The following is a 25,651-nucleotide window of genomic DNA, read 5'->3' as shown; positions in this document are numbered from 1 at the left end:
AGGGTCAGGGTTCACCGTGTTTTCAGGGTCAGGGTTCATGGTGTTTTCAGGGTTAGGGTTTTTAGTTCAGATCCGGATAAATTTGGGCTGTGGTGACATTGAGCATTTGGGAAATCATTATGGGAAGGGTTCTTTTGCATTAAGATTGTTGTCAGGTGTTAGCATTAGGGCCAGGGGTCAATGGTTTTGAACCCTGTTTACTGCTTTTTTAAATGTCCTACCTTCTTCACCGCTGTATTAGCGTTAGGGTCAGGGGTCAGGGGTTAAAGGTTTTGACCCTTTCTTGCTGCTATCTTACTTGTCGATATCTTTTCACAGCTACAAAAGAAAAGTCACATCAACAAAACGTTCTCCCCACCGTTAGAGAGTTACTGGAGGAGAAAAGGAGATGTGGAGGGAGCACAGGTCAACCGGTCAGTGCGGGGATCTACAAACTTCTGAGGCTATTCAATAGGAAGAGATGTGGGATTGCTCCATTGGGATTGTGTACGGTGGGAGTGAACGGGAAGGGGTTTGGGTCCATTGGGATTGTGTACGGTGGGAGTGAACGGGAAGGGGTTTGGGTCCATTGGGATTGTGTACAGTGGGAGTGAACGGGAAGGGGTTTGGGTCCATTGGGATTGTGTACATTGGGAGTGAACGGGAAGGGGTTTGGCTCCATTGGGATTGTGTACGGTGGGAGTGAACGGGAAGGGGTTTGGGTCTATTGGGATTGTGTACAGTGGGAGTGAACGGGAAGGGGTTTGGGTCCATTGGGATTGTGTACAGTGGGAGTGAAAGGGAAGGGGTTTGGGTCCATTGGGATTGTGTACGGTGAGAGTGAACGGGAAGGGGTTTGGGTCCATTGGGATTGTGTACGGTGGGAGTGAACGGGAAGGGGTTTGGGTCCATTGGGATTGTGTACGGTGGGAGTGAACGGGAATGGGTTTGGGTCCATTGGGATTGTGTACATTGGGAGTGAACGGGAAGGGGTTTGGGTCCATTGGGATTGTGTACAGTGGGAGTGAACGGGAAGGGGTTTGGGTCTATTGGGATTGTGGACAGTGGGAGTGAACAGGAAAGGTTTTGGGTCCTTTGGAATTAACAGGAAAGCAGGTCCGGTTTGGAAATTCAGGGAGAGAATGGGGTAGATTGAGGAGTTCTAGTTGAAGAAACTAAGTCTGAGATTTAGTTTGTGGTATTTGCCTCGAAGGGAGGGCTGTGGGGTTGAGCTGGGGGGAAGGAATGGGGTTGGGAAGGACAGGCTGAGATACTTTCTCTGCCAACACATAAAAACCTCCATTTCCATTTCAGGTCACTCCCAAAGTCCCATCGCTGCAGACAGGTGAGTGTTACTCAGTCCCAGCAGACCTACCCTGTCCCAGCAGTCCCACTCGCTCCCAGCAGACCCTCCCGCTCCCAGCAGACCCACCCGCTCCCAGCAGACCCACCCGCTCCCAGCAGACCCACCCGCTCCCAGCAGACTCTCCCACTCCCAGCAGACCCTCCCGCTCCCAGTAGACCCTCCCGCTCCCAGCAGACCCTCCCGCTCCCAGCAGACCCACCCGCTCCCAGCAGACCCACCCGCTCCCAGCAGACCCACCCGCTCCCAGCAGACCCACCCGCTCCCAGCAGACCCTCCCGCTCCCAGCAGACCCACCCGCTCCCAGCAGACCCACCCGCTCCCAGCAGACCCACCCGCTCCCAGCAGACCCACCCGCTCCCAGCAGACCCTCCCGCTCCCAGCAGACCCACCCGCTCCCAGCAGACCCACCCGCTCCCAGCAGACCCACCCGCTCCCAGCAGACCCTCCCGCTCCCAGCAGACCCACCCGCTCCCAGCAGACCCTCCCACTCCCAGCAGACCCACCCGCTCCCAGCAGACCCACCCGCTCCCAGCAGACCCACCCGCTCCCAGCAGACCCACCCGCTCCCAGCAGACCCTCCCGCTCCCAGCAGACCCACCCGCTCCCAGCAGACCCTCCCACTCCCAGCAGACCCTCCCGCTCCCAGCAGACCCTCCCGCTCCCAGCAGACGCACCCGCTCCCAGCAGACCCTCCCGCTCCCAGCAGACCCTCCCGCTCCCAGCAGACCCACATACAAACACACAAATGAACAAGGAGTAGGAGGAGGCCATTCAGCCCCTCGGCCATTTAATAAGATCATGGCTGATCTGATAGTAACCTTTAATCTGCATCCTGCCTGCCCCCGATAACTTTTCACCCCCTTGCTTACCAAGAATCTATCCACCTCGGCCTTAAAAATATTCAAAGACTCTGTTTACTGCCTTTTCAGGGGGAGAGTTCCAAACACTCACTACCCTCTGAGAGAAAAAACTTCGCCCCATCTCCATTTGAAATGAGTTACCCCTTATTTTTAAACAGTGACCCCCTGGTTCTAGATTCTCCCACAAGAGGAAACATCCTCTCCACACCCACCCTGTCAAGACCCCTCAGGATCTTACGTTTCAATCAAGTTGCCTCTTACTCTTCTAAACTCCAGTGGATACAAGCCTAACCTGTCCAACCTTTCCTCATAAGACAACCCACCCATTCCTGGAATTAGTCTGGTAAACCTTCTCTGAACGGCTTCCAACGCATTTACATCCTCCCTTAAATAAGGAGACCAATACTGTACACAATACTCCAGATGTGGTCTCACCAGTGCCCTGTACAACTGAAGCATAACCTCCCTACTTTTGTAATCGATTCCCCCTCACAGTAAATGGTAACATTCAATTATCTTTTCTAATTACCTGCTGTACCTGCACACTAACCTTTTGTGATTCATGCACTAGGACACCCAGATCCCTCTGTATCTCAGAGCTCTGCAATCTCTCGCCATTTAGATAATAAGCTTCTCTTTAATTCTTCCTGCCAAAATGAACAATTTAACATTTTCACACATTATACTCCATTTGCCAGATCTTTGCCCACTCACTTAACCCATCCATATCTGTTTGTAGCCTCCTTATGTCCTCTTCACAATTTACTTTCCTACCTATCTTTATGTGGTCAGCAAATTTGACAACCATCCCTTCAATCCCTTCATCCAAGTCATTTATATAAATTGTAAACAGTTGAGGTTCCAGCACTGATCCCTGTGGCCACACCACTCATTACATCCTGCCAACCTGAAAAAGACTCATTTATGCCAACTCCCTGCTTCCTGTTAGCGAGCCAATCTTCTATCCAGGCCAATGTGTTACCCGCTACACCATGACCTTTTATTTTCCACAATAACCTTTGATGTGGCACCTTATCAAATGCCTTCTGGAAATCTAAGTACAGCACATCCACAGGTTCCCCTTTATCCACAGTGCATGCCACTTCCTCAAAGGCCTCCAATAAATCGGTTAAACACGATCTCCCTTTCGCAAGCCCATGTTGGCTCTGCCTGACTGCCTTGGATTTTTCTAAGTGCCCTGTATAACATCTTTAACAACAGCAACTAACATTTCCCTTTTGAGAGATTTTAAGCTAACCCACCTGCAGTTTCTCACGTTCTGTCTCCCTCCCGTTTTGAATAATTGAGTTACGTTTGCTACCTTCCAATCTAATGGGGCCTTCCCCAACTCTAGGGAGTTTCAGAAAATTAAAACCAGTGCATCAACTATCTCACTAGCCACTTGCTTTAAGTCCCTTGGGTGAAGTCCATCCAGACCCGGGCACTTGTCAGTCCGCAGCTCCAACAATTTACTCAGTACCTCTCTGGTGACTGTAATTTTCCTGACTTCCTTCCCCACTTCCATTTCCCAGTTTATAGCTGCTTCTGGGATATCACTCGTATGCTTTATAGTGAAAACTGATGCAAAATACCTGTTCAATTCATCTGCCATTTCTCTCTTTTCCATTATCAACTCTCCAGATTCACTTTTGATAGGACCAGCGCTCACTTTGTTAACTCTTGTCTTTTTACAATATTTATAGAAACTCCTACTATCTGCTTTTATATTTCTGCCTAGCTTTCTCTCGTACTTTAACTTTTCCCACCTAATCAGTCTATCAGTCGCCCTTTGCTGTTCCTTATATTATGGTCCAACCTTCTGGCCTCCCACTTTGTCTTTACACAATTAAGTACCTTTTCTTTAAGTTTGATACTATCTTTAACCTTTCTAGTTAACCACAGATGGTGTGTCGGTCCCTTGGACTCTTTCTTACTCATTGGAATGTATCTATTCTGTGTATCCTGAAATATCCCCTTAAACATTAGCCACTGCATCTCTACCCTTAACCTGATTTGCCAATTCACTTTAGCCAGCTCTGCTTTCATGCCCTCATAATTGCCCTTATTTAAGTTTAAAAACATAGTCTCAGACCCACTCCTCTCTCCCTCAAACCGAATGTAAAAGTCAATCATATTATGGTTGCTGCTACCTAGGGGTTGCCTTCACTATGAGGTCATTAATTAATCCCACCTCGTTGCACAATACCAGGTCTAGTATAACCTGCTCTCTGGTTGGCTCCAGAACATGCTGCTCTAAGAAGCTATCCCAGAAACATTCTATGAACTCCTCATCTAGGCTACCGTTGCCCGTCCGACTTTCGCAGTCCATGTGTAGATTAAAATCTCCCATGAATATCGCCGTGGCTTTCTGACAAGCTCCCTTTATTTCTTCCTTTATGCTCCACCCTACCGTGTGGTTACAGTTAGGGGGCCTGTGCACAACTCCCACAAGTGACTTCTTTCCTTTACCATTTCTCATCTCTACCAAAAACATTTCCACATCCTGTTTCCTGAAAATAGGTCACCCTCTCTATCGTGCTAATACCATCGCTAACTAACAGTGCCACCCCTCCACCTTTTCCTCGCCTCCTGTTCTACCTCAATGTCCTACACCCTTCAATATTCAGCTCCCAATCCATGTCCTCCTGCAGCCAAGTCTCTGGAGTGGCTATCAAATCGTATTTACTTATTCCTATCTGCGCTCTCAGTTCATCTCTTTTGTTATGAGAGTTTCGTGCATTCAGATATAGAACCTTCAGTTTTACCCTTTTATTCTGTTTATAACCTCTAGTCTGTTCTGTTGATTTACTGTTCAATTTGTACTCTCTATCCCTTCCTGTCACAGTCTGTTTCTCATTGCCCGTAATAATACCTTTTTCTTTTGTCTTGTCTCTGCTCTTTGATTTACCCCATCTTCCTAAATTTGTACCCCTGCCCCCACTGCTTAGTTTAAAACCCTCTCTACTTCCCTAGTTATGCGACTCCCAGCACGGTTCAGGTGTAGACTGTCCCAGCAGTACAGATCCCACTTTCCCCAGTACTGGTGCCAGTGTCATGAAGCGGAACCCACTGCACAGGCCCATTGTGTCTGCACCGACTCTCCAAATGAGCATTATGACCTAGTGCCATTGCCCTGCCTTTTCCCTGTCCCCCTGCACATTGTTTCTATACAAATAATCATCCACTGCCCTCTCGAATGCCTCGATTGAACCTGCCTCCACCACACTTCCAGGCCGTGCATTCCAGACCCCAATCACTCGCTGTGTGAAAAAGTTTTTTCTCACCTCACATTTTCTCCTTTTGCAAATCACTTTAAATCTGTGCCCCCTCGTTCTCGGTCTGTTTATGAGTGGGAACAGTTTCTCCCTATCTACTCTTGTCCAGCCCCCTCATGATTTTGAACATCTCTATCAAATCTCCTCTCAGCCTTTTTCTCTCCAAGGAGAACAGACCCAAACTCTCCAATCTATCCTCATAGCTGAAGTTTCTCATCCCTGGAACCATTCTCGTAAACCTCTTCTGCACTCTCTCCAACGTGTTCACATCCTTCCTATAATGTGGCGCCCAGAACTGTGCACAATACTCCAGCTGAGGTCTAATGAGTGTCTTATATAAATTCAGCATAACCTCCCTGCTCTTGTACTCTATGCCCCTATTAATAAAGCCCAGGATAGTATCTGCTTTATTAACTGCTCTCTCCACCTGTCCTGACACCTTCGATGATCTATGCACATATACCCCCAGGTCCCTCTGCTCCTGAACCCCCTTCAAAATTTCACCCCTTATTTTATATTGTCTGTCCATGTTCTTCCTACCAAAATGCATCACCTCACACTTCCCCACATTGAACGCCATCTGCCACCTATCTGCCCACTCCGCCAACTTGTCTATGTCCTTTTGAATTTCCACACCGTCCTCCTCACAGTTTACAAAGCTTCCAAGTTTTGTATCATCCACAAACTTTGAAATTGTCCCCTGCACACCAAGATCTGTATCATTAATATATATCAGGAAAAGCAAGGGCCCCAATACTGACCCCTGGGGAACTTCACTACAAACCTTCCTCCAGCCCGAAAAATACCCATTGACCATTACTCTCTGCTTCCTGTTTTTCAGCCAGTTTTGTACCCACATTGCCACTTCTCCCAGGCCAGTCTTTGAGCCACAAATTCAGCTCCCCAATCTGATTTGTCCTCTGTCAATTTGCACGTGGCTCAGGTAATAATCCAGAGATTATGACCTTTGAGGTTCTGCTTCTTAATTTGGTGCCAGGCTCCTCATATTGACAAAGCAGAACCTCCTTCTTTGTCCTGATTATGCCATTGGTACCAACATAGGCCATGATGACTGGGTCCTCCCCCCTCCCACTCCCTTACCTCCCTCACTCGCAGTCACACCCTCCTGTCCCTGACCACTGACCAAGTCAGAAGGCTCCATCCTAAGGGGTGTGACCACCTCTTGGAATAAAGTGTCCAGGTAACTTTCCCCCCACCTGATGTGCCAAAGTGTCTGCAGCTCGGCCTCCAGCTCAATAACCCGGAGCTGCAGTTCCTCCAGCCGCAAATACTTACTGCAGATGTGTTTCTCAGGATCACACCGACATCCAGAAGCTCCCACATCCCACAATCACAGCACGTCACTCGCCCTGCCATCTGTGCTAATTAATTAATAATTGCTAATTAATTAATTCTAATGAATAAAGCTTCCACCTCTCAATAGGTTTCGGCATCACTGATAAAACACTTAAAGTACTTACAATACTGAGAAAACCAATAATACCAGTTACTGGTTTACCTGCTCCTTCAGCTGCACTAAGGAGGAAATCAAATCCTGGAGGCTAAAAAAGAGTAGAAGAAAAAAAAAGCACCTCCTCCCCACCCTTCACCGAACTCCCCACTCAGCACACTCTACTTCCTGCAGTAAACATTACCTAAAACACCTCTTTCCCACTATGCACCAAGTTCCCACTTTGAACCCAATTCCCAAATATAATCACTCGGTCTCTGTCTCACTCAGGCCAAAGTCTCCCCTCACTGACTGTGTACCTCCCTGGTCCCATCAGAACCAAGCAGACCCACCCAGTCCCAGCAGATCAATGCAAACCAGCAGACACATGCAGGCCCACCTTGTCCCAGCAGGCCCAGTCTGTAACTCACTCCCGGGTATCTGTTATTCTATATATAAACCACCCCGAACCCCTCGATTAGATTCCAGTCTGTAACTCACTCCCGGGTATCTGTTATTCTATATATAAACCACCGCGAACCCCTCGATTAGATTCCAGTCTGTAACTCACTCCCGGGTATCTGTTATTCTATATATAAACCCCTCCGAACCCCTCAATTAGATTCCAGTCTGTAACTCATTCCCGGGTACCTGTTATTCTATATATAAACCACCGCGAACCCCTCGATTAGATTCCAGTCTGTAACTCACTCCCGGGTATCTGTTATTCTATATATAAACCACCCCGAACCCCTCGATTAGATTCCAGTCTGTAACTCACTCCCGGGTATCTGTTATTTTATATATAAACCTCCCCGAATCCCTCGATTAGATTCCAGTCTGTAACTCACTCCCGGGTATCTGTTATTCTATATATAAACCCCCCCGAATCCCTCGATTAGATTCCAGTCTGTAACTCACTCCCGGGTATCTGTTATTCTATATATAAACCACCCCGAAACCCTCGATTAGATTCAAATCTGTAACTCACTCCCGACTATCTGTTATTCTACATATAAACCACCCCGAACCCCTCGATTAGATTCCAGTCTGTAACTCACTCCCGGGTATCTGTTATTCTGTATATAAATCACCCCGAACCCCTCGATTAGATTCCAGTCTGTAACTCACTCCCTGTTATTCTGTATATAAACCACCCCGAACTACTTGATAAGATTCCTGGCTGTAACTCACTCCCGGGTATCTGTTATTCTATATATAAACCACCCCGAACCCCTCGATTAGATTCCAGTCTGTAACTCACTCCCGGGTATCTGTTATTCTATATATAAACCACCCCGAACCCCTCGATTAGATTCCAGTCTGTAACTCACTCCCGGGTATCTGTTATTCTATATATAAACCACCCCGAACCCCTCGATTAGTTTCCAGTCTGTAACTCACTCCCGGATATCTGTTATTCTATATATAAACCACCCCGAACCCCTCGATTAGATTCCAGTCTGTAACTCACTCCCTGTTATTCTGTATATAAAACACCCCGAACTACTTGATAAGATTCCAGCCTGTAACTCTGTGTTGTTCACAGAATCACAGAATGGTTCCAGCACAGAGTCCAATCTGCCCATCGTTTCTGCACCAGTTCTCCGACTGAGCAACCTTCTCCCCATAACCCGGCACATTTTCCCATTCCAGATAACAATCCAAGTGCCTTTTCAAATCCTCGATTGAACCTGCCTCCCCAAAACAGTCAGGGAGGATATTCCAGATCCAAGCCAATCTGCTGTGTGAAAACATTTCTCCACGTGACACTGTTGCTTCCTTTACCAATAACCCTTAAATCTGTGTCTCCCTGACTCTCGATGCTCCCACCAATGGGAAGAGTTTCTCACATCACATCAACTCACATCAACGCGCATCACATCAACTCACATCAACTCACATCAACTCACATCAACTCACATCACATCAACTCACATCAACTCACATCACATCAACTCACATCGACTCACGTCGACTCACGTCGACTCACATCGACTCACATCGACTCTCATCGACTCTCATCGACTCTCATCGACTCTCATCGACTCACATCGACTCACATCGACTCACATCGACTCACATCGACTCTCATCGACTCTCATCGACTCTCATCGACTCTCATCGACTCTCATCGACTCACATCGACTCACATCGACTCACATCGACGCACATCGACGCACATCGACTCACATCGACGCACATCGACGCACATCGACGCACATCGACTCACATCGACGCACATCGACGCACATCGACTCACATCGACTCACATCGACTCACATTTACTCACATCGACTCACATCGACTCACATCGACTCACATCACATCAACGCACATCAACGCACATCAACTCACATCAACTCACATCAACTCACATCAACTCACATCACATCACATTGACTCACATCACATCGACTCACATCAACTCGCATCAACTCGCATCAACTCACATCAAGTCGCCTCACATCCATTCACGTCGCATCACATCCTGTTGAGTTCTGAATGTTCATGGAAACTCTTTTTTTGTTTTGCAGAAGAATTTAATTTTTCTACCTCGGGAGCAGCCTCTGGCCCTGTCTTCCAGACAGGATACCCATCTTGGCATGTAGATGTGCACCAACCCATGATACCCACAGAGCCCTGTCACTATGGTCCACCAAATGAATTCACCCCCAGTGAAGCCGTCAATCCCTTCAACACTACAGCAGCATACCCATCATATGGATACACTGCCCCCAGCAGTGAACCTGTACCACTCTACTCCAATCATCAGACCAACTTAGTGGTGAGTGACTACATCATTCCAAAATCGATGCCCATCATTACTAAATCTACTGGGCAAGGACTGAGGGCACCTGGTGAGAGACCAGGGGGCACCAGATGAAGTGCAGAGTATGCCCCCTCTTCCCTCCCTGCACCCTCCTTCCACTCTCTGTCCTCTCACCACCATATCCAACTCATAGGTGTGAGGTACATGGGAGGAGCTGGGATTGTGGGATTGTGGGAAAAGTGGGATTGGGATGAAGTGGGATTTTTGGATTGTGGATAAAGGTGGGATTATGGAGGATGTGGGATTGGGAAACAGTGGGATTGGGAAGGAGTGGGACTGATAAAGCGTGGGATTGGGAAGGCGTGGGATTGGGAAGGCGTGGGATTGGGAAGGCGTGGGATTGATAAAGCGTGGGATTGGGAAGGCGTGGGATTGGGAAGGCGTGGGATTGATAAAGCGTGGGATTGGGAAGGCGTGGGATTGGGAAGGCGTGGGATTGATAAAGCGTGGGATTGGGAAGGCGTGGGATTGGGAAGGCTTGGGATTGGGAAGGCATGGGATTGGGAAGGCATGGGATTGGGAAGGCGTGGGATTGGGAAGGCGTGGGATTGGGAAGGAGTGGGATTGAGGGATTGTGGAGAAAATGGGATTGCAGGAATAGAGGTAAAGTGGGATTGTGGGATTGGGGAAAAGGTGAATTACTCTGACTTCTCTGTGTTTCTTCACTCTAGGCGTTAAGACACAGCTCCGACCCGACCCTGTTCGAGACCCCTCAGACTGAGTTCCACCAATGGCCACTGTCAGGAGCCAGTGCAGTCCCACCCTGTCCTGAAGCAGATCTCCTACCAATTCCATACTATAACCCCAACCCATCCCAACAGCCCATTATACCCCCACAACCCCCAATACCCTCACCTAACATAATACCCCCACAGCCCATAATACCCCCACAGCCCATAATACCCCCACAGCCCATAATACCACCACAGCCCATAATACCCCCACAGCCCATAATACCTGCAAAGCTGGAGGAAGCTCGGGCCACCATCCAGAACATGGAGATGAATGAGCTACTGCAACATGACGATGATGGGGACACGTAAGTCAACCTAAAACTGCAACCAAGAAACACGCCTTTTACACTCACACACACACTCACTCACACACTCACTCACACACACTCACTCACTCACACACACACTCACACACACACTCACTCACACACTCACACACACACTCACTCACTCACTCACACACTCACACACACTCACTCACACACTCACTCACACACACTCACTCACTCACTCACACACACACTCACACACACACTCACTCACACACTCACTCACACACACACTCACTCACTCACTCACACACTCACACACACTCACTCACTCACTCACACACACACACTCACACTCACTCACACACACACTCACACACACACTCACACACACACTCACTCACACACACACACACTCACACACACACACACACTCACACACACACTCACACACACACACACACTCACTCACACACTCACTCACACACACTCACCCACTCACACACACACTCACACACACACTCACACACACACTCACACTCACATACACACTCACACACTCACACACACACACACACACAAACACACACACACACACACTCACACACACACTCACACACACACACACTCACTCATTCACACTCACACTCTTACATCACTCACACTCACTCATTCACACTCACACTCTTACAACACACACACTCACACTCACACTCTTACAACATACACATACTCACACTCTTACAATACTCACACGCACACACACACTCATACACACAGTCATTCTCATGCACATAATCAAACTCACACACTCACCCATTCACACTTATTCACACTCACACTTCCACTCATCTTCACACTCACTCACACTCTAACACACACATTCACACTCTCAGTCACTCACACACACATACTCACACACACCATCACACCCTCTCAAACTCTCTCTCACACTCGTTCTCTCTCTCACGCTCACTTACATTCTCTCTCTCTCTCTCACAATCTTTCTCTCTCACACTCACGCAAACACACATGTACACGTTTCTCCTCTCTCTCTCTCTCTCTGAACACACACATCCACACTCTCACACACTAGCTCTCTCGGGCACCTCTCTCTCACACACACACTCTCTCTCTCTCACACACTCTCTCTCTCTCACACAGATGGGCAGGCACTAAATGCAGAGAGACACAGTCTGTGGGGGCTGATCTCAGCTCCTTTCTGGATGATTTTATTCTTTCCTGTTTCCCTTCCTCAGAATTCTGCATATTTACTCTGCCAAGGGGATGAGGGAGTTTGTCCTCGCTGCAGCAGAACGCATCAGATCACTGAACGGCCTGGAGACCAGGGAGCACAAGGGAAAGGTCAGTGATCGGGAGCGATCCAGAGAGAAAGCCCAGGGACGATGGTGATCCAGAGAGAGAGCCCAGGGCGGAGGGGATCCAGAGAGAGAGAGCCCAGGGTGGAGGGGATCCAGAGAGAGAGCCCAGGGTCGAGGGGATCCAGAGAGAGAGCCCAGGGCGGAGGGGATCCAGAGAGAGAGCCCAGGGCGGAGGGGATCCAGAGAGAGAGCCCAGGGCGGAGGGGATCCAGAGAGAGAGAGCCCAGGGACGATGGGGATCCAGAGAGAGAGCCCAGGGCGGAGGGGATCCAGAGAGAGAGCCCAGGGTGGAGGGGATCCAGTGTGAGGCACTGATGTTCATGTTGGGTTTGGGGGTACGGGGAGGGGTTGGGTCAGGTCGATGATGGGTTTGGGGGTACGGGGAGGGGTTGGGTCTGGTCGATGTTGGGTTTGGGGGTACAGGGAGGGGTTGGGTTTGGTCGATGATGGGTTTGGGGGTACGGGGAGGGGTTGGGTCTGGTCGATGTTGGGTTTGGGGGTACAGGGAGGGGTTGGGTTTGGTCGATGATGGGTTTGGGGGTACGGGGAGGGGTTGGGTCTGGTCGATGTTGGGTTTGGGGGTACGGGGAGGGGTTGGGTCAGGTCGATGTTGGGTTTGGGGGTACGGGGAGGGGTTGGGTTTGGTCGATGATGGGTTTGGGGGTACGGGGAGGGGTTGGGTTGGGTCGATGATGGGTTTGGGGTTACAGGGAGGGGTTGGGTCGGGTCGATGATGGGTTTGGGGGTACGGGGAGGGGTTGAGTCGGGTCGATGATGGGTTTGGGGTTACAGGGAGGGGTTGGGTTGGGTCGATGATGGGTTTGGGGCTTCAGGGAGGGGTTGGGTCTGGTCGGTGATGGGTTTGGGGGTACAGGAAGGGGTTGGGTCGGGTCGATGATGGGTTTGGGGGTACGGGGAGGGGTTGGGTCTGGTCGGTGATGGGTTTGGGGGTACAGGAAGGGGTTGGGTCGGGTCGATGATGGGTTTGGGGGTACGGGGAGGAGTTGGGTCTCGTCGATTATGGGTTTGGGGGTACGGGGAGGGGTTGGGTCGGGTTGTGATGGGTTTGGGGGTTGGGGAGGGGTTGAGTCAGGTCGATGATGGGTTTGGGGGTTGGGGAGGGGTTGAGTCGGGTCGATGATGGGTTTGTGGGGTACGGGGAGGGGTTGGGTTGGGTCGATGATGGGTTTGGGGGTACGGGGAGGGGTTGGGTCAGGTCGATGATGGGTTTGGGGGTTGGGGAGGGGTTGAGTCGGGTCGATGATGGGTTTGGGGGTACGGGGAGGGGTTGGGTTGGGTCGATGATGGGTTTGGGGGTATGGGGAGGGGTTGGGTCGGGTCGATGTTGGGTTTGGGGGTTGGGGAGGGGTTGAGTCGGGTCGATGATGGGTTTGGGGGTTCAGGGAGGGGTTGAGTCTGGTCGATGATGGGTTTGGGGGTTCAGGGAGGGGTTGGGTTGGGTCGATGATGGGTTTGGGGTTCAGGGAGGGGTTGGGTTTGTTCGATGTTGGGTTTGGGGGTACGGGGAGGGGTTTGGTCAGGTCGATGATGGGTTTGGGGGTATGGGGAGGGGTTGGGTCGGGTCGATGTTGGGTTTGGGGGTTGGGGAGGGGTTGAGTCGGGTCGATGATGGGTTTGGGGGTTCAGGGAGGGGTTGGGTCTGGTCGAGGATGGGTTTGGGGGTACGGGGAGGGGTTGGGTCAGGTCGATGATGGGTTTGGGGGTACGGGGAGGGGTTTGGTCTGGTCGATGATGGGTTTGGGGGTACGGGGAGGGGTTGGGTCGGGTCGATGTTGGGTTTGGGGGTACGGGGAGGGGTTGGGTCAGGTCGATGATGGGTTTGGGGGTACGGGGAGGGGTTGGGTCGGGTCGATGTTGGGTTTGGGGGTACGGGGAGGGGTTGGGTCAGGTCGATGATGGGTTTTGGGTGTATGGGGAGGGGTTGGGTCGGGTCCATGATGGGTTTGGGGGCACGGGAAGTGGTTGGGTTTGGTGGATGATGGGTTTGAGGGTACTGGGAGTGGTTAGGCTGGTGGATGAAGATTCCTGGGGTTAAGGGAGGTATGTTACACATCGTCTCCTATTTCTTTCTCTCCCCACACAGACGCCACTCCTGGTTGCTGTGACAGCGAATCAAGCGGGGGTTGTGTCTGATCTGATTGAACTTGGAGCGGATATCAAGGCTGCAGATTTCAAAGGTCAAACAGCTCTTCACCTCGCAGCCACCTACGGATATCCAGACATTCTACAGGTACATGTGGAGCCCGAGATTCATACAACTAAAAACTTGAAACATCATTAATCCAGATTTCAATCTGTGCTGTACCTGTCCTGGGAGTGTTTGATGGGGACAGTGTAGAGGGAGCTTTACTCTGTATCTAACCCCGTGCTGTACCTGTCCTGGGAGTGTTTGATGGGGACAGTGTAGAGGGAGCTTTACTTTGTATCTAACCCTGTGCTGTACCTGTCCTGGGAGTGATGGAAACAATGCTCTCTTTTCTGTCCTAAAATTGCTTTCTCTCACAGGCTATCTTGTGGAGTGGAGTCACAGTGAATGTGGAGGCTCGGAACTTTGAAGGTAATTTTCAGTGTGTATCTGTCTGTAAACCCTCAATGATGGGACGTGGGTCTGTGTCTGTGATTCCCCCACCCGATGACGGGACGTGGGTCTGTGTCTGTGATTCCCCACACGGTGACGGGACGCGGGTCTGTGTCTGTGATTCCCCCACACGGTGACGGGACGCGGGTCTGTGTCTGTGATTCCCCCACACGGTGACGGGACGCGGGTCTGTGATTCCCCCACACGGTGACGGGACGCGAGTCTGTGATTCCCCCACACGGTGACGGGACGCGGGTCTGTGATTCCCCCACACGGTGACGGGACGCGGGTCTGTGATTCCCCCACACGGTGACGGGACGCGGGTCTGTGATTCCCCCACACGGTGACGGGACGCGGGTCTGTGATTCCCCCACACGGTGACGGGACGTGGGTCTGTGTCTGTGATTCCCCCACACGGTGACGGGACGCGGGTCTGCGTCTGGGATTCCCCCACATGGTGACGGGACGCGGGTCTGTGTCTATGATTCCCCCACATGGTGACGGGACGCGGGTCTGTGATTCCCCCACACGGTGACGGGACGCGGGTCTGTGTCTGTGATTCCCCCACACGGTGACGGGACGCGGGTCTGTGTCTGTGATTCCCCCACACGGTGACGGGACGCGGGTCTGTGTCTGTGATTCCCCCACACGGTGACGGGACGCGGGTCTGTGTCTGTGATTGTAATAACTGAACCTGGAGAAGGAAGATGTGTTAATAGTTCCTGACTGACCAACCCTCTTGCCCCCCCCAGGTCTAACTGCCCTGCATTGTGCTGTGAAGTCGCACAATTGCACCATGAGGAAGCTGAGTGAGATACAGACCAGGATGGGAGAGGTCTCTGCAGAGTTACAGGCCTATTCCCAGGATAAGCTGCAGTGTATATCCCTCCTGCTCAGTCTGGGGGCGTCCATCTTCACCCAGGTAACTGTACAGCGTGGGACAACCAGAGATTAAAATTGGCCCCAGGACACGTAGGAACATAGAAACTAGGAACAGGAGGAGGCCATTCGGCCCCTCGAGCCTGCTCCCCCATTCAATTGGATCATGGCTGATCCTCTATCTCAACCCCATACTCCCGCTCTCTCCCCATATCCCTTGAAATCTTTAGCGTCTAGAAATCTATCCATTTCTTTCTGGAATACACTCAGTGACCCGGTCTCCACAGCCTCTCTGGGAGAGAATTCCACAGGTTGACCACCCTCTGAGTGAAGAAATGTTTCCCCATCTCAGTCCTAAATGGCCTGTCCCATATCCTGAGATTGTGGACCCTGGTTCTAGACTCCCCAACCAGGAGAAACATCCTCCCTGCATCCAGTCTGTCCGGCCCTGTTAGAATTTTATACATTTCAATCAGATCCGCTCTCATTCTCCTAAACTCTAGTGAATACAGACCCAGTCGAACCAACCTCTCCTCATACAACAGTCCTACCACCCCCAGTATCAGCCCAGTGAACCTTCGCTGCTCTCCCTCTATGGCAAGTATCTCCTTTCTTAGGTAGGGAGATCAAAACTACACATAATACTCCAGGTGTGATCTCACCGAGGCCTTGTATAACTGCAGTAAGACATCCCTACTTCTGAACTCAAATCCTCTCGCAATGAAGGCCAACATACCATTTACCTTCCGAATTGTGCTGCACCTGCCTGTTTACTTTCAGTGACTGGTGCACAAGGACACCCAGATCCCTTTGTACATCCACATTTCCCAATATGTCACCATCTAAATAACTACACCGTGCAGCACCCATTCTGCGCCCACTCCAACACTGAAATAAATAGTCCTTAAAAGCAAAGGGGGCCACAGTTTAACAGCTTAACTGATCAATGTGAAATCCATAGTGCAGAAATCCCTCAGCACTGACCCTCCGACAGTGCGGCACTCCCTCAGTACTGACCCTCCGACAGTGCGGCGCTCCCTCAGTACTGACCCTCCAACAGTGCGGCACTCCCTCAGTACTGACCCTCCGACAGTGCGGCGCTCCCTCAGTACTGACCCTCCGACAGTGCGGCACTCCCTCAGTACTGACCCTCCGACAGTGCGGCACTCCCTCAGTACTGACCCTCCGACAGTGCAGCGCTCCCTCAGTACTGACCCTCCGACAGTGCGGCACTCCCTCAGTACTGACCCTCCGACAGTGCGGCACTCCCTCAGTACTGACCCTCCGACAGTGCTGCACTCCCTCAGTACTGACCCTCCGACAGTGCGGCACTCCCTCAGTACTGACCCTCCGACAGTGCAGCATTCCCTCAGTACTGACCCTCCGACAGTGCGGCACTCCCTCAGTACTGACCCTGCAACAGTGCAGCACTCCCTCAGTACTGACCCTCCGACAGTGCGGCACTCCCTCAGTACTGACCCTCCGACAGTGCGGCACTCCCTCAGTACTGACCCTCCGACAGTGCAGCACTCCCTCAGTACTGACCCTCCGACAGTGCGGCGCTCCCTCAGTACTGACCCTCCGACAGTGCGGCACTCCCTCAGTACTGACCCTCCGACAGTGCGGCACTCCCTCAGTACTGACCCTCCGACAGTGCGGCACTCCCTCAGTACTGACCCTCCGACAGTGCGGCACTCCCTCAGCACTGACCCTCCGAGAGTGCAGCACTCCCTCAGTACTGACCCTCCGACAGTGCGGCACTCCCTCAGTACTGACCCTCTGACAGTGCAGCACTCCCTCAGCACTGACCCTCCGAGAGTGCAGCACTCCCTCAGTACTGACCCTCCGACAGTGCGGCACTCCCTCAGCACTGACCCTCCGAGAGTGCAGCACTCCCTCAGTACTGACCCTCCGAGAGTGCAGCACTCCCTCAGTACTGACCCTCCGAGAGTGCAGCGCTCCCTCAACACTGACCCTTCGACAGTGCAGCACTCCCTCAGTACTGACCCTTCGACAGTGCAGCACTCCCTCAGTACTGACCGTCTGACAGTGCGGCACTCCCTCAGTACTGACCCTCCGACAGTGCAGCCCTCCCTCAGCACTGACCCTCCGACAGTGCAGCGCTCCCTCAGTACTGACCCTCCGACAGTGCAGCACTCCCTCAGTACTGACCCTCCGACAGTGCAGCACTCCCTCAGTACTGACCCTCCGACAGTGCAGCACTCCCTCAGTACTGACCCTCCGACAGTGCAGTACTCCCTCAGTACTGACCCTCCGACAGTGCAGCACTCCCTCAGTACTGACCCTCTGACAGTGCGGCACTCCCTCAGTACTGACCCTCCGACAGTGCAGCACTCCCTCAGTACTGACCCTCTGACAGTGCAGCACTCCCTCAGTACTGACTCTCCCTCGTTCGGGCTGGGATTTTTGGTCTGGATGTGGTCTGGGGGTTGGATGCCCTGTTACCCTTTCCTGAGTCTGTGATTGGTCATCGATGAAGCAGTTTTGACCTTTGCCCTTACTTTGGCCAGGATGTGAAGAACAGTATGACCGTCCTCCACCTGTGTGTCCAGGATGGGAACCTCCGGCTGGTCCAGTTCTTCACCCAACTCAGCAACCACCAACTGACCAACTTCCTCAACATGAAGGTCAGCGCTCGCTGGGTGGGCGGGGCTCGGGGGCGGGGGTTTGGCAGGGTTGGTGTTCGGGGTGATCAGCATTTGGGAGGGTTTGGGGGTTTGGGATTTGGGGTTTGGGGTTTGGGGTTCGGGTTCGGGGTTGGGTTTGGGGTTCGGGATTTGGGGTTCGGGGTTTGGGGTTCGGGTTTGGGGTTTGGGGTTCGGGTTTGGGGTTCGGGATTTGGGGTTTGGGGTTCGGGATTTGGGGTTTGGGGTTCAGAGTTTGGGGTTCAGGGTTGGGGGGATTTGGGGTTGGGGGCCCACGGTTCAGGGGGTTTGGGGTTCGGGTTTGGGGGGTTTGGGTTTCGGGGTTGGGGGCCCGCGGTTCGGGGGGTGTTTGAGTCTCGGTGGGTTTGGGGGGTTTGGGGGTTTGGAGGCTGCGGTTCGGGGGGTTTGGGGTTCAGGTTTGTGGAGTTTGGGGGATTTGGGGTTTGGGGTATTTGGGGTTTGGGGTTCGGGATTCAGGGTTTGGGGTTCGGGATTCGGGTTTTGGGGTTCGGAGTTCGGGTTTGAGGTTTGGGGTTCGGGGTTTGGGGTTCGGAGTTCGGGGGGGCTGTTTCAGTCTCGGTGGGGTTGGAGCCGCAGGTTGGTAACTGCCTGTTCTCGGGGTATCTCCCCCACAGGCCCACGGAAACACGGCCTTACACATGGCAGCCGGGCTTCAGGAGGAGAGGAACCAGGAGGAGATAGTCCGCTTCCTGCTCAGTCACGGAGCTGATCCCACAATCCGGAACCTGGAAAATGAGCAGCCCATCCACCTCCTGCCGGCCGGGAGGCAAAGAGAACAGGTAAACCCAACCTCACACACACAGGGGGAGAGAGAACAGGTAAACCCAACCTCACACACACAGGGGGAGAGAGAACAGGTAACCCAACCTCACACACACAGGGGGAGAGAGAACAGGTAACCCAACCTCACACACACAGGGGGAGAGAGAACAGGTAAACCCAACCTCACACACACAGGGGGAGAGAGAACAGGTAACCCAACCTCACACACACAGGGGGAGAGAGAACAGGTAAACCCAACCTCACACACACAGGTGGAGAGAGAACAGGTAAACCCAACCTCACACACACAGGGGGGGGAGAGAGAACAGGTAAACCCAACGTCTCACACACACAGGGGGAGAGAGAACAGGTAAACCCAACCTCACACACACAGGGGGAGAGAGAGAACAGGTAAACCCAACCTCACACACACAGGGGGGCGAGAGAACAGGTAAACCCAACCTCACACACACAGGGGGGGGAGAGAGAACAGGTAAACCCAACCTCACACACACAGGGGGGGGAGAGAGAACAGGTAAACCCAACTTCACACACACAGGGGGAGGAGAGAGAGAACAGGTAAACCCAACCTCACACACACAGGGGGAGGAGAGAGAGAACAGGTAAACCCAACCTCACACACACAGGGGGGGGAGAGAGAACAGGTAAACCCAACCTCACACACACAGGGGGGTGGGGGGGAGGGGAGGGGGAGAGGAGTGAGAGGGAAGGGAGAGAGAGAAAGTGGAGGCGGGGACGGAGGGAGAGTGGAGGCGAGGCTGAATGGAGGGATGTAGGGAGGGAGAGGTGGGGACGGAGGGAGGGAGTGATGGAGGGAGAGAGTGACAGCGGGATGGAGGGAGGGAGTGACAGAGGGATGGAGGGAGGGAATGACGGAGGGATGGAGGGAGGGAGTGACAGAGGGAGGGAGTGACGGAGGGGTGGAGGGAGGGTGTGACGGAGTGATGGAGGGGGGAGGGAGTGACAGAGGGATGGAGGGAGGGAATGACGGAGTGATAGAGGGAGGGAGTGACGGAGGGAGGGAGTGACGGAGGGAGTGAGTGACGGAGGGAGTGAGTGACGGAGGGAGTGAGTGACGGAGTGATGGAGGGGCTGCCATGGTTTATTGTGGGTTTTCTCTCTGCAGATTAAGCAGATGTTGAAGAGAGGACGATTTACATCTCCCTCCGCCCCCAGATTGTCTTCCTCATAGGACAGAACGGAACCCGGACTATTTTCAGTCCCTGATTATCCCTCCACCAGGTGGAAGCTCAGTCACTTCCAATTGGAGGAAACTCAGTGTTATCATTTCAAACTTTCCTTCTCTCTCTCACTCTCTCTCTCTCTCACTCTCTCTCTCTCTCTCTGTCTCTCACTCTCTCTCTCTCTGTCTCTCTCACTCTCTCTCTCTCTCTCTGTCTCTCTCTCTCTCTGTCTCTCACTCTCTCTGTCTCTCTCTCTCTCTGTCTCTCTCTCTCTCTGTCTCTCACTCTCTCTGTCTCTCTCTCTCTCTGTCTCTCTCTCTCTCTCGCTCTCTCTCTCTCACTCTCTCTCTCTCTCTCTCTCACACTTCCTGCTGTGAGATCTGACCAACACTTCAGTAATTTATTGATAATAATTATCAGCACTGTGGAAACGAGCAAAGACAGAAGGTCTGAGAAGTGGTTTTTATTGTTTTGCCTGTGAGAGGAGGTGGTTGGTGAGGTGGATATTGTGGAGTGTGAGGGTGTAAAACCTCATCTAATACCAGCAGATACTGCTGTTCCTCCATCAGCCCGTTCAATCCAGAACGGAACAGGAGGCCATTCAGCCCCTCGAGCCTGTTACACAGGAACAGGAGGAGGCCATTCAGCCCCTCGAGCCTGTTACACAGGAACAGGAGGAGGCCCATTCAGCCCCTCGAGCCTGTTACACAGGAACAGGAGGAGGCCATTCAGCCCCTCGAGCCTGTTACACAGGAACAGGAGGAGGCCATTCAGCCCCCTCGAGCCTGTTACACAGGAACAGGAGGAGGCCCATTCAGCCCCCTTGAGCCTGTTACACAGGAACAGGAGGAGGCCCATTCAGCCCCCTCGAGCCTGTTACACAGGAACAGGAGGAGGCCATTCAGCCCCCTCGAGCCTGTTACACAGGAACAGGAGGAGGCCATTCAGCCCCCTCGAGCCTGTTACACAGGAACAGGAGGAGGCCATTCAGCCCCCTCGATCCTGTTACACAGGAACAGGAGGAGGCCCATTCAGCCCCCTCGAGCCTGTTACACAGGAACAGGAGGAGGCCATTCAGCCCCTCGAGCCTGTTACACAGGAACAGGAGGAGGCCATTCAGCCTCTCGAGCCTGTTACACAGGAACAGGAGGAGGCCATTCAGCCCCTCGAGCCTGTTACACAGGAACAGGAGGAGGCCATTCAGCCCCTCGAGCCTGTTACACAGGAACAGGAGGAGGCCATTCAGCCCCTTGAGCCTGTTACACAGGAACAGGAGGAGGCCCATTCAGCCCCTCGAGCCTGTTACACCGGGTTAGTAGGAGGCCATTCAGCCCCTCGAGCCTGCTCTGCCATTGAATCTGATCATGCCTGATCTGTATCTTAACTCCATCTACCCGCCTCGGTTCTGTAACCCTTAATCCCCTTAACCAACAAAAATCTCTCAATCTCAGGGTTGAAATTTTCCGTTGACCCCACCCAGCCTCGACAGCTTTTTCTGGGGGGGAGAGTTCCAGATTTCCACATCCCCCTTTTGTGTGAAGAAGTGCTTCCTGACATCACCCCCTGAACGGCCTGGCTCCAATTTTAAGGTTCTGCCCCCTTGTCCTGGACACTTTCCCCCAACCCCCGCACCTCTAAACCAGGGGAAATAGTTTCTCTCTGTCAATCCCTATCGAATCCTTGAATCATCTTAAACCCCTCAATTAGATCAACCCCTTAATCTTCGAGACTCGGGGGAACACAAGCCTGTTCTGTGCAACCTGTCCTCGGAGTTTAACCCTTTCAGCCCTGGCATCGTTCCGGTCACTCTGGGCTGTACCCCCCCTCCGAGGGCAATATACCCTCCCTGAGGGGAGAGGGGGGGTCCAGGACTGAACCCAGTGACCCCCGAATGGGGTCTGAGCTGAGCTCCTGGTGTTTGGTTGAGTTGTTCCTCTGGGTTTACCTGTTCAACCAGATTCGCCTGTGTTTGGGGGCGGTTCCTGCCCCCCTAGTGAGGGGATCCCAGTCTTCCCTCCTTAGCCACGCATCACCTCCCCCCGCCACCCTTCACAGAGCAGCCTCCCAGTATGTCCTCCAGTGGCCCCCATGTCTCCCTCACTCCCAGACCTGGGGCTGGGTTGCAGTGGGTGGAGCGAGGCTGCTCTCTGCTGGTGGCTGCTTGTCATTACAGAGGCTAATGAAACCCCGAGTCCATCACGGATCTGAGGACCAAACTGAGTCTCCCCTTCAGCTGGGGATCCTTGTCTTTGCTTGTTCTCCTCGGCTGAGTTTTCCTCTCGGGTTTAATCCTGCCCTAAAGCAACGAACCTCCTGTGGAGTGAAGGTGCTTTTGGGAAGCAGGGGATGGGGTTTATTCCCAGAAAGGGAAAAAAACGGAGGTGTTTCCCCCTCCCCCTCTCCCCTTTACCCCCCCATCCCACCACCCTCGGCTCTTCCACTGGAGACCAGAGCACATTCAGCAATATTTTTAGCACAAAAATCCCCGTCTCGATCCAAACAAACTGGGGGGAGGCGCAGAGTCTGAACCCTGACCTGAACCCCGAAACCCCCGGGAGGTCAGATTTCGACCCCCCCCCACCCCCCCACCCCAACCCACCCCACCCCAGTGCCAGTGTGTCAGTGACACTGGGCTACCAGAGGATTCGCGAAGCGATATTCTCTGCTCTGTATGAGGTTTGGTATCAAACTGTCGGTCATTTGATTTCTGTGAAATCGGAATCATTTAAAATGCAGCACTCGCCAGGAGTTAACCCCTTCCCCTACCTCCCTCCTCTCAGGGTGGGGTGAGGGGTGGGCGTTAACTCTGGGAGGGGGGTGCATCACTCCCCTCCCCCCACTCTGAGTGCTCAGACCCTGGGGACTCTGTATCAGAGTCTACCAGAGAGTAACAGCGGCTCCATCGACACAACCCACACTGTCCCCAGGTTAGAGAGAGGATTCCTGCTCCTGATCACTGTGTCTGTGTCTGTGTCTGTGTCTGTGTCTGCCTCTCTCTCTCTGTCTCTGTGTGTGTCTCTCTCTCTGTGTCTCTGTCTCTCTCTGTGTGTGTCTCTGTGTGTGTCTCTCTCTCTGTCTCTGTGTGTGTACGTGTGTCTCTGTCTGTGTGTGTGTGTCTCTCTCTCTCTCTCTCTCTGTCCTCTGTGTGTGTGTGTCTCTCTCTCTGTCTCTCTCTCTATCTCTGTGTCTCTCTCTGTCTCTGTGTCTCTCTCTGTGTGTGTCTCTCTGTGTCTCTCTCTCTGTGTCTCTCTCTCTCTGTGTGTCTCTCTCTCTCTCTGTGTCTCTCTCTCTCTCTGTGTCTCTCTCTCTCTGTGTCTCTCTCTCTCTCTGTGTGTCTCTGTGTCTCTCTCTCTCTGTCTCTCTCTCTCTCTCTGTGTCTCTCTCTCTCTGTGTGTCTCTCTCTCTCTCTGTGTCTCTCTCTCTCTCTGTCTCTGTCTCTCTCTCTCTGTCTCTGTCTCTCTCCCAGGAGGAGAGTGGGCTCAGGGGGAGTGAGGTACAGGGATGCAGAGAGTTGGGACCTTGGGAATTTGCTAATTAACCCGGAGGGTTGGATTGTGTCTGATGTTATCAGAATTATTTGCTGTTTCTGCAGCATCCAATTTACAGTTAATAAGAAATTATTATTTATCTTGTTTTGCTTCTTCTGTTTCTTTACGAATTGTTAAAGCTTTTGTAGTGATTATCAGTGTTTACATTAGATTAACAACAGCTCAACCATCACCCGCCATTTCTATTATCAATTCCATTATCCTCCTCAAACCAACAGCAAATTCCCCAAACTCCAGGGAATGGGCAGGAGTGACCTCTCACCCTCAGAAAATCAGGGTCAAATCCAGACCGAGGGGAGGGAAAGGAGGAGTGAAAGGTCATTATAAGGCTGATTGCTCACTAGGGGGTCAGAGGTGAGAGGTCATCGGGCAGATGAGGGGTGAGAGGTCATTGTGAGGGTGAGTGGTAAGTGGTCATTGTGAGGGGTTAGGGGGTCATTGTGAGGGGTTAGGGTCCCTTTATGAAGGTCAGGGGTGAGGGGTCATTGTGAGGGGTTGGGGTTATGAGGGTTAGAGATGAAGGGTCATTGAGGGGTTAGGAGTCTTTGAGGGTCAGGGGTGAGGGGTTATTCCAAGGGGTTAGGAGTCTTTGAGGGTCAGGGGTGAGGGATCATTGAGGTGTTAGGGGTCTTTATGAGGGTCAGGGGGGAGGGGTCATTGAGGTGTTAGGGGTCCTTATGAGGGTCAGGGGTGAGGGGCCATTGAGGTGTTAGGGGTCTTTATGAGGGTCAGGGGTGAGAGGTCATTGAGGTGCTAGGGGTCTTTATGAGGGTCAGGTTTCAGGATGCCTTTTTGTCAATGGGATGATGGTATTTTCCTTGGAATTTGGGAAGTTTTGTTTTGGGATGTGGATTTATTTTTGCACTTGTTCGCTGCTGATTTCAATGAGAGGCCCATGTAACCCCTCGGACTCCGGCTCCAATGTATTTTTAAACATATAAATGGTTTAATAAATCAAAAATGAAATGTCATCTGCCATTGTCTTATCCACAACTGATGATCATGGGTCACAGGGTCGCGGGTCACAGGGTCGTGGGTCACAGGGCCCTGAGGGCGCGGGTCAAGGGGTGGTGAGGATGCGGGTCACAGGGTCGTGGGTCACAGGACCCCGAGGGCGCGGGTCACAGGGTCACAGGGCCCCGAGGGTGCAGGTCACAGGGTCGTGGGTCATAGGGCCCCGAGGGCATGGGTCACAGGGTCACGGGTCATAGGGCCCCGAGGGTGTAGGTCACAGGGCCCCAAGGGCGCGGGTCACAGGGTCGTGAGGGTGCGGGTCACAGGGTCGTGAGGGTGCGGGTCACAGGGCTCCAAGGGTGCGGGTCACAGGGTCGTGAGGGTGCGGGTCACAGGGTCACAGGGCCCCAAGGGTGCGGGTCACAGGGTCGTGAGGGTATAGGTCAAAGGATGTTATGACACAGCAGTTGATAAAAGGCTGAGGTATTTAAGATCCTGGGAGAAACTTTAAACAACTGTCATAACCTATAATTTCAACTGGTATGTTTGAGATGTAGATCTGAATTCAGGAATAAGACCACCAAGACTCGAAATTTTTTAATATAAATTAAATTAAACATTTATTAATTTTACAAGGAATTAAACACATACACAACTACAAATTATTACCATAATTACTATTAAACAAATGCCCAAATTAATCACTCGTTTAAATTTTCAAACACCCTCATTGTCCAATTTGATTGGAGGAAAATCAATTTCAGATTCCCGCACTTCCACCTCTTTCTCATCATCCACCATCACTAATACCTCTTAATGTTCCTCTTCCCTGTCAATGTACTTTTTAAGCATATTTACACGTCATACCC

The 25,651-nt window shown here is 52.2% G+C and overlaps 1 protein-coding gene across 1 annotated transcript; it reads left to right on the top strand.

Annotated features, from left to right (window-relative positions):
• Positions 1–321: 321 nt before the first annotated feature.
• On the top strand, positions 322–20,288 carry LOC144675383 (NF-kappa-B inhibitor delta-like). Its single transcript, XM_078536199.1, has 11 exons — positions 322–413; positions 1,294–1,324; positions 9,468–9,718; positions 10,435–10,802; positions 12,026–12,131; positions 14,253–14,399; positions 14,675–14,726; positions 15,500–15,669; positions 18,158–18,274; positions 18,928–19,092; positions 20,223–20,288. The coding sequence occupies exons 3-11, from the start codon at positions 9,557–9,559 to the stop codon at positions 20,286–20,288; spliced, it is 1,353 nt and encodes a 450-aa protein (XP_078392325.1). The 5' UTR covers positions 322–413; positions 1,294–1,324; positions 9,468–9,556.
• Positions 20,289–25,651: the final 5,363 nt, after the last annotated feature.

This window comes from Cetorhinus maximus, unplaced genomic scaffold (assembly GCF_964194155.1).
Source record: "Cetorhinus maximus unplaced genomic scaffold, sCetMax3.hap1.1 HAP1_SCAFFOLD_985, whole genome shotgun sequence".
NCBI classification, from domain to species: Eukaryota; Metazoa; Chordata; class Chondrichthyes; order Lamniformes; family Cetorhinidae; genus Cetorhinus; species Cetorhinus maximus.
The sequence above is the reverse complement of the archived record's forward strand: the minus strand, read 5'-3'. Positions and strand labels throughout refer to the sequence as shown.

Excerpts from the sequence above, each read along its gene's own strand:
- LOC144675383 (XM_078536199.1), top strand. The coding sequence starts at position 9,557 with ATGATACCCACAGAGCCCTGTCACTATGGTCCACCAAATGAATTCACC. Across the intron at positions 14,400-14,674 it reads GATATCCAGACATTCTACAG|GCTATCTTGTGGAGTGGAGT; the intron begins GTACATGTGGAG and ends TTTCTCTCACAG. Across the intron at positions 14,727-15,499 it reads GGAGGCTCGGAACTTTGAAG|GTCTAACTGCCCTGCATTGT; the intron begins GTAATTTTCAGT and ends TGCCCCCCCCAG.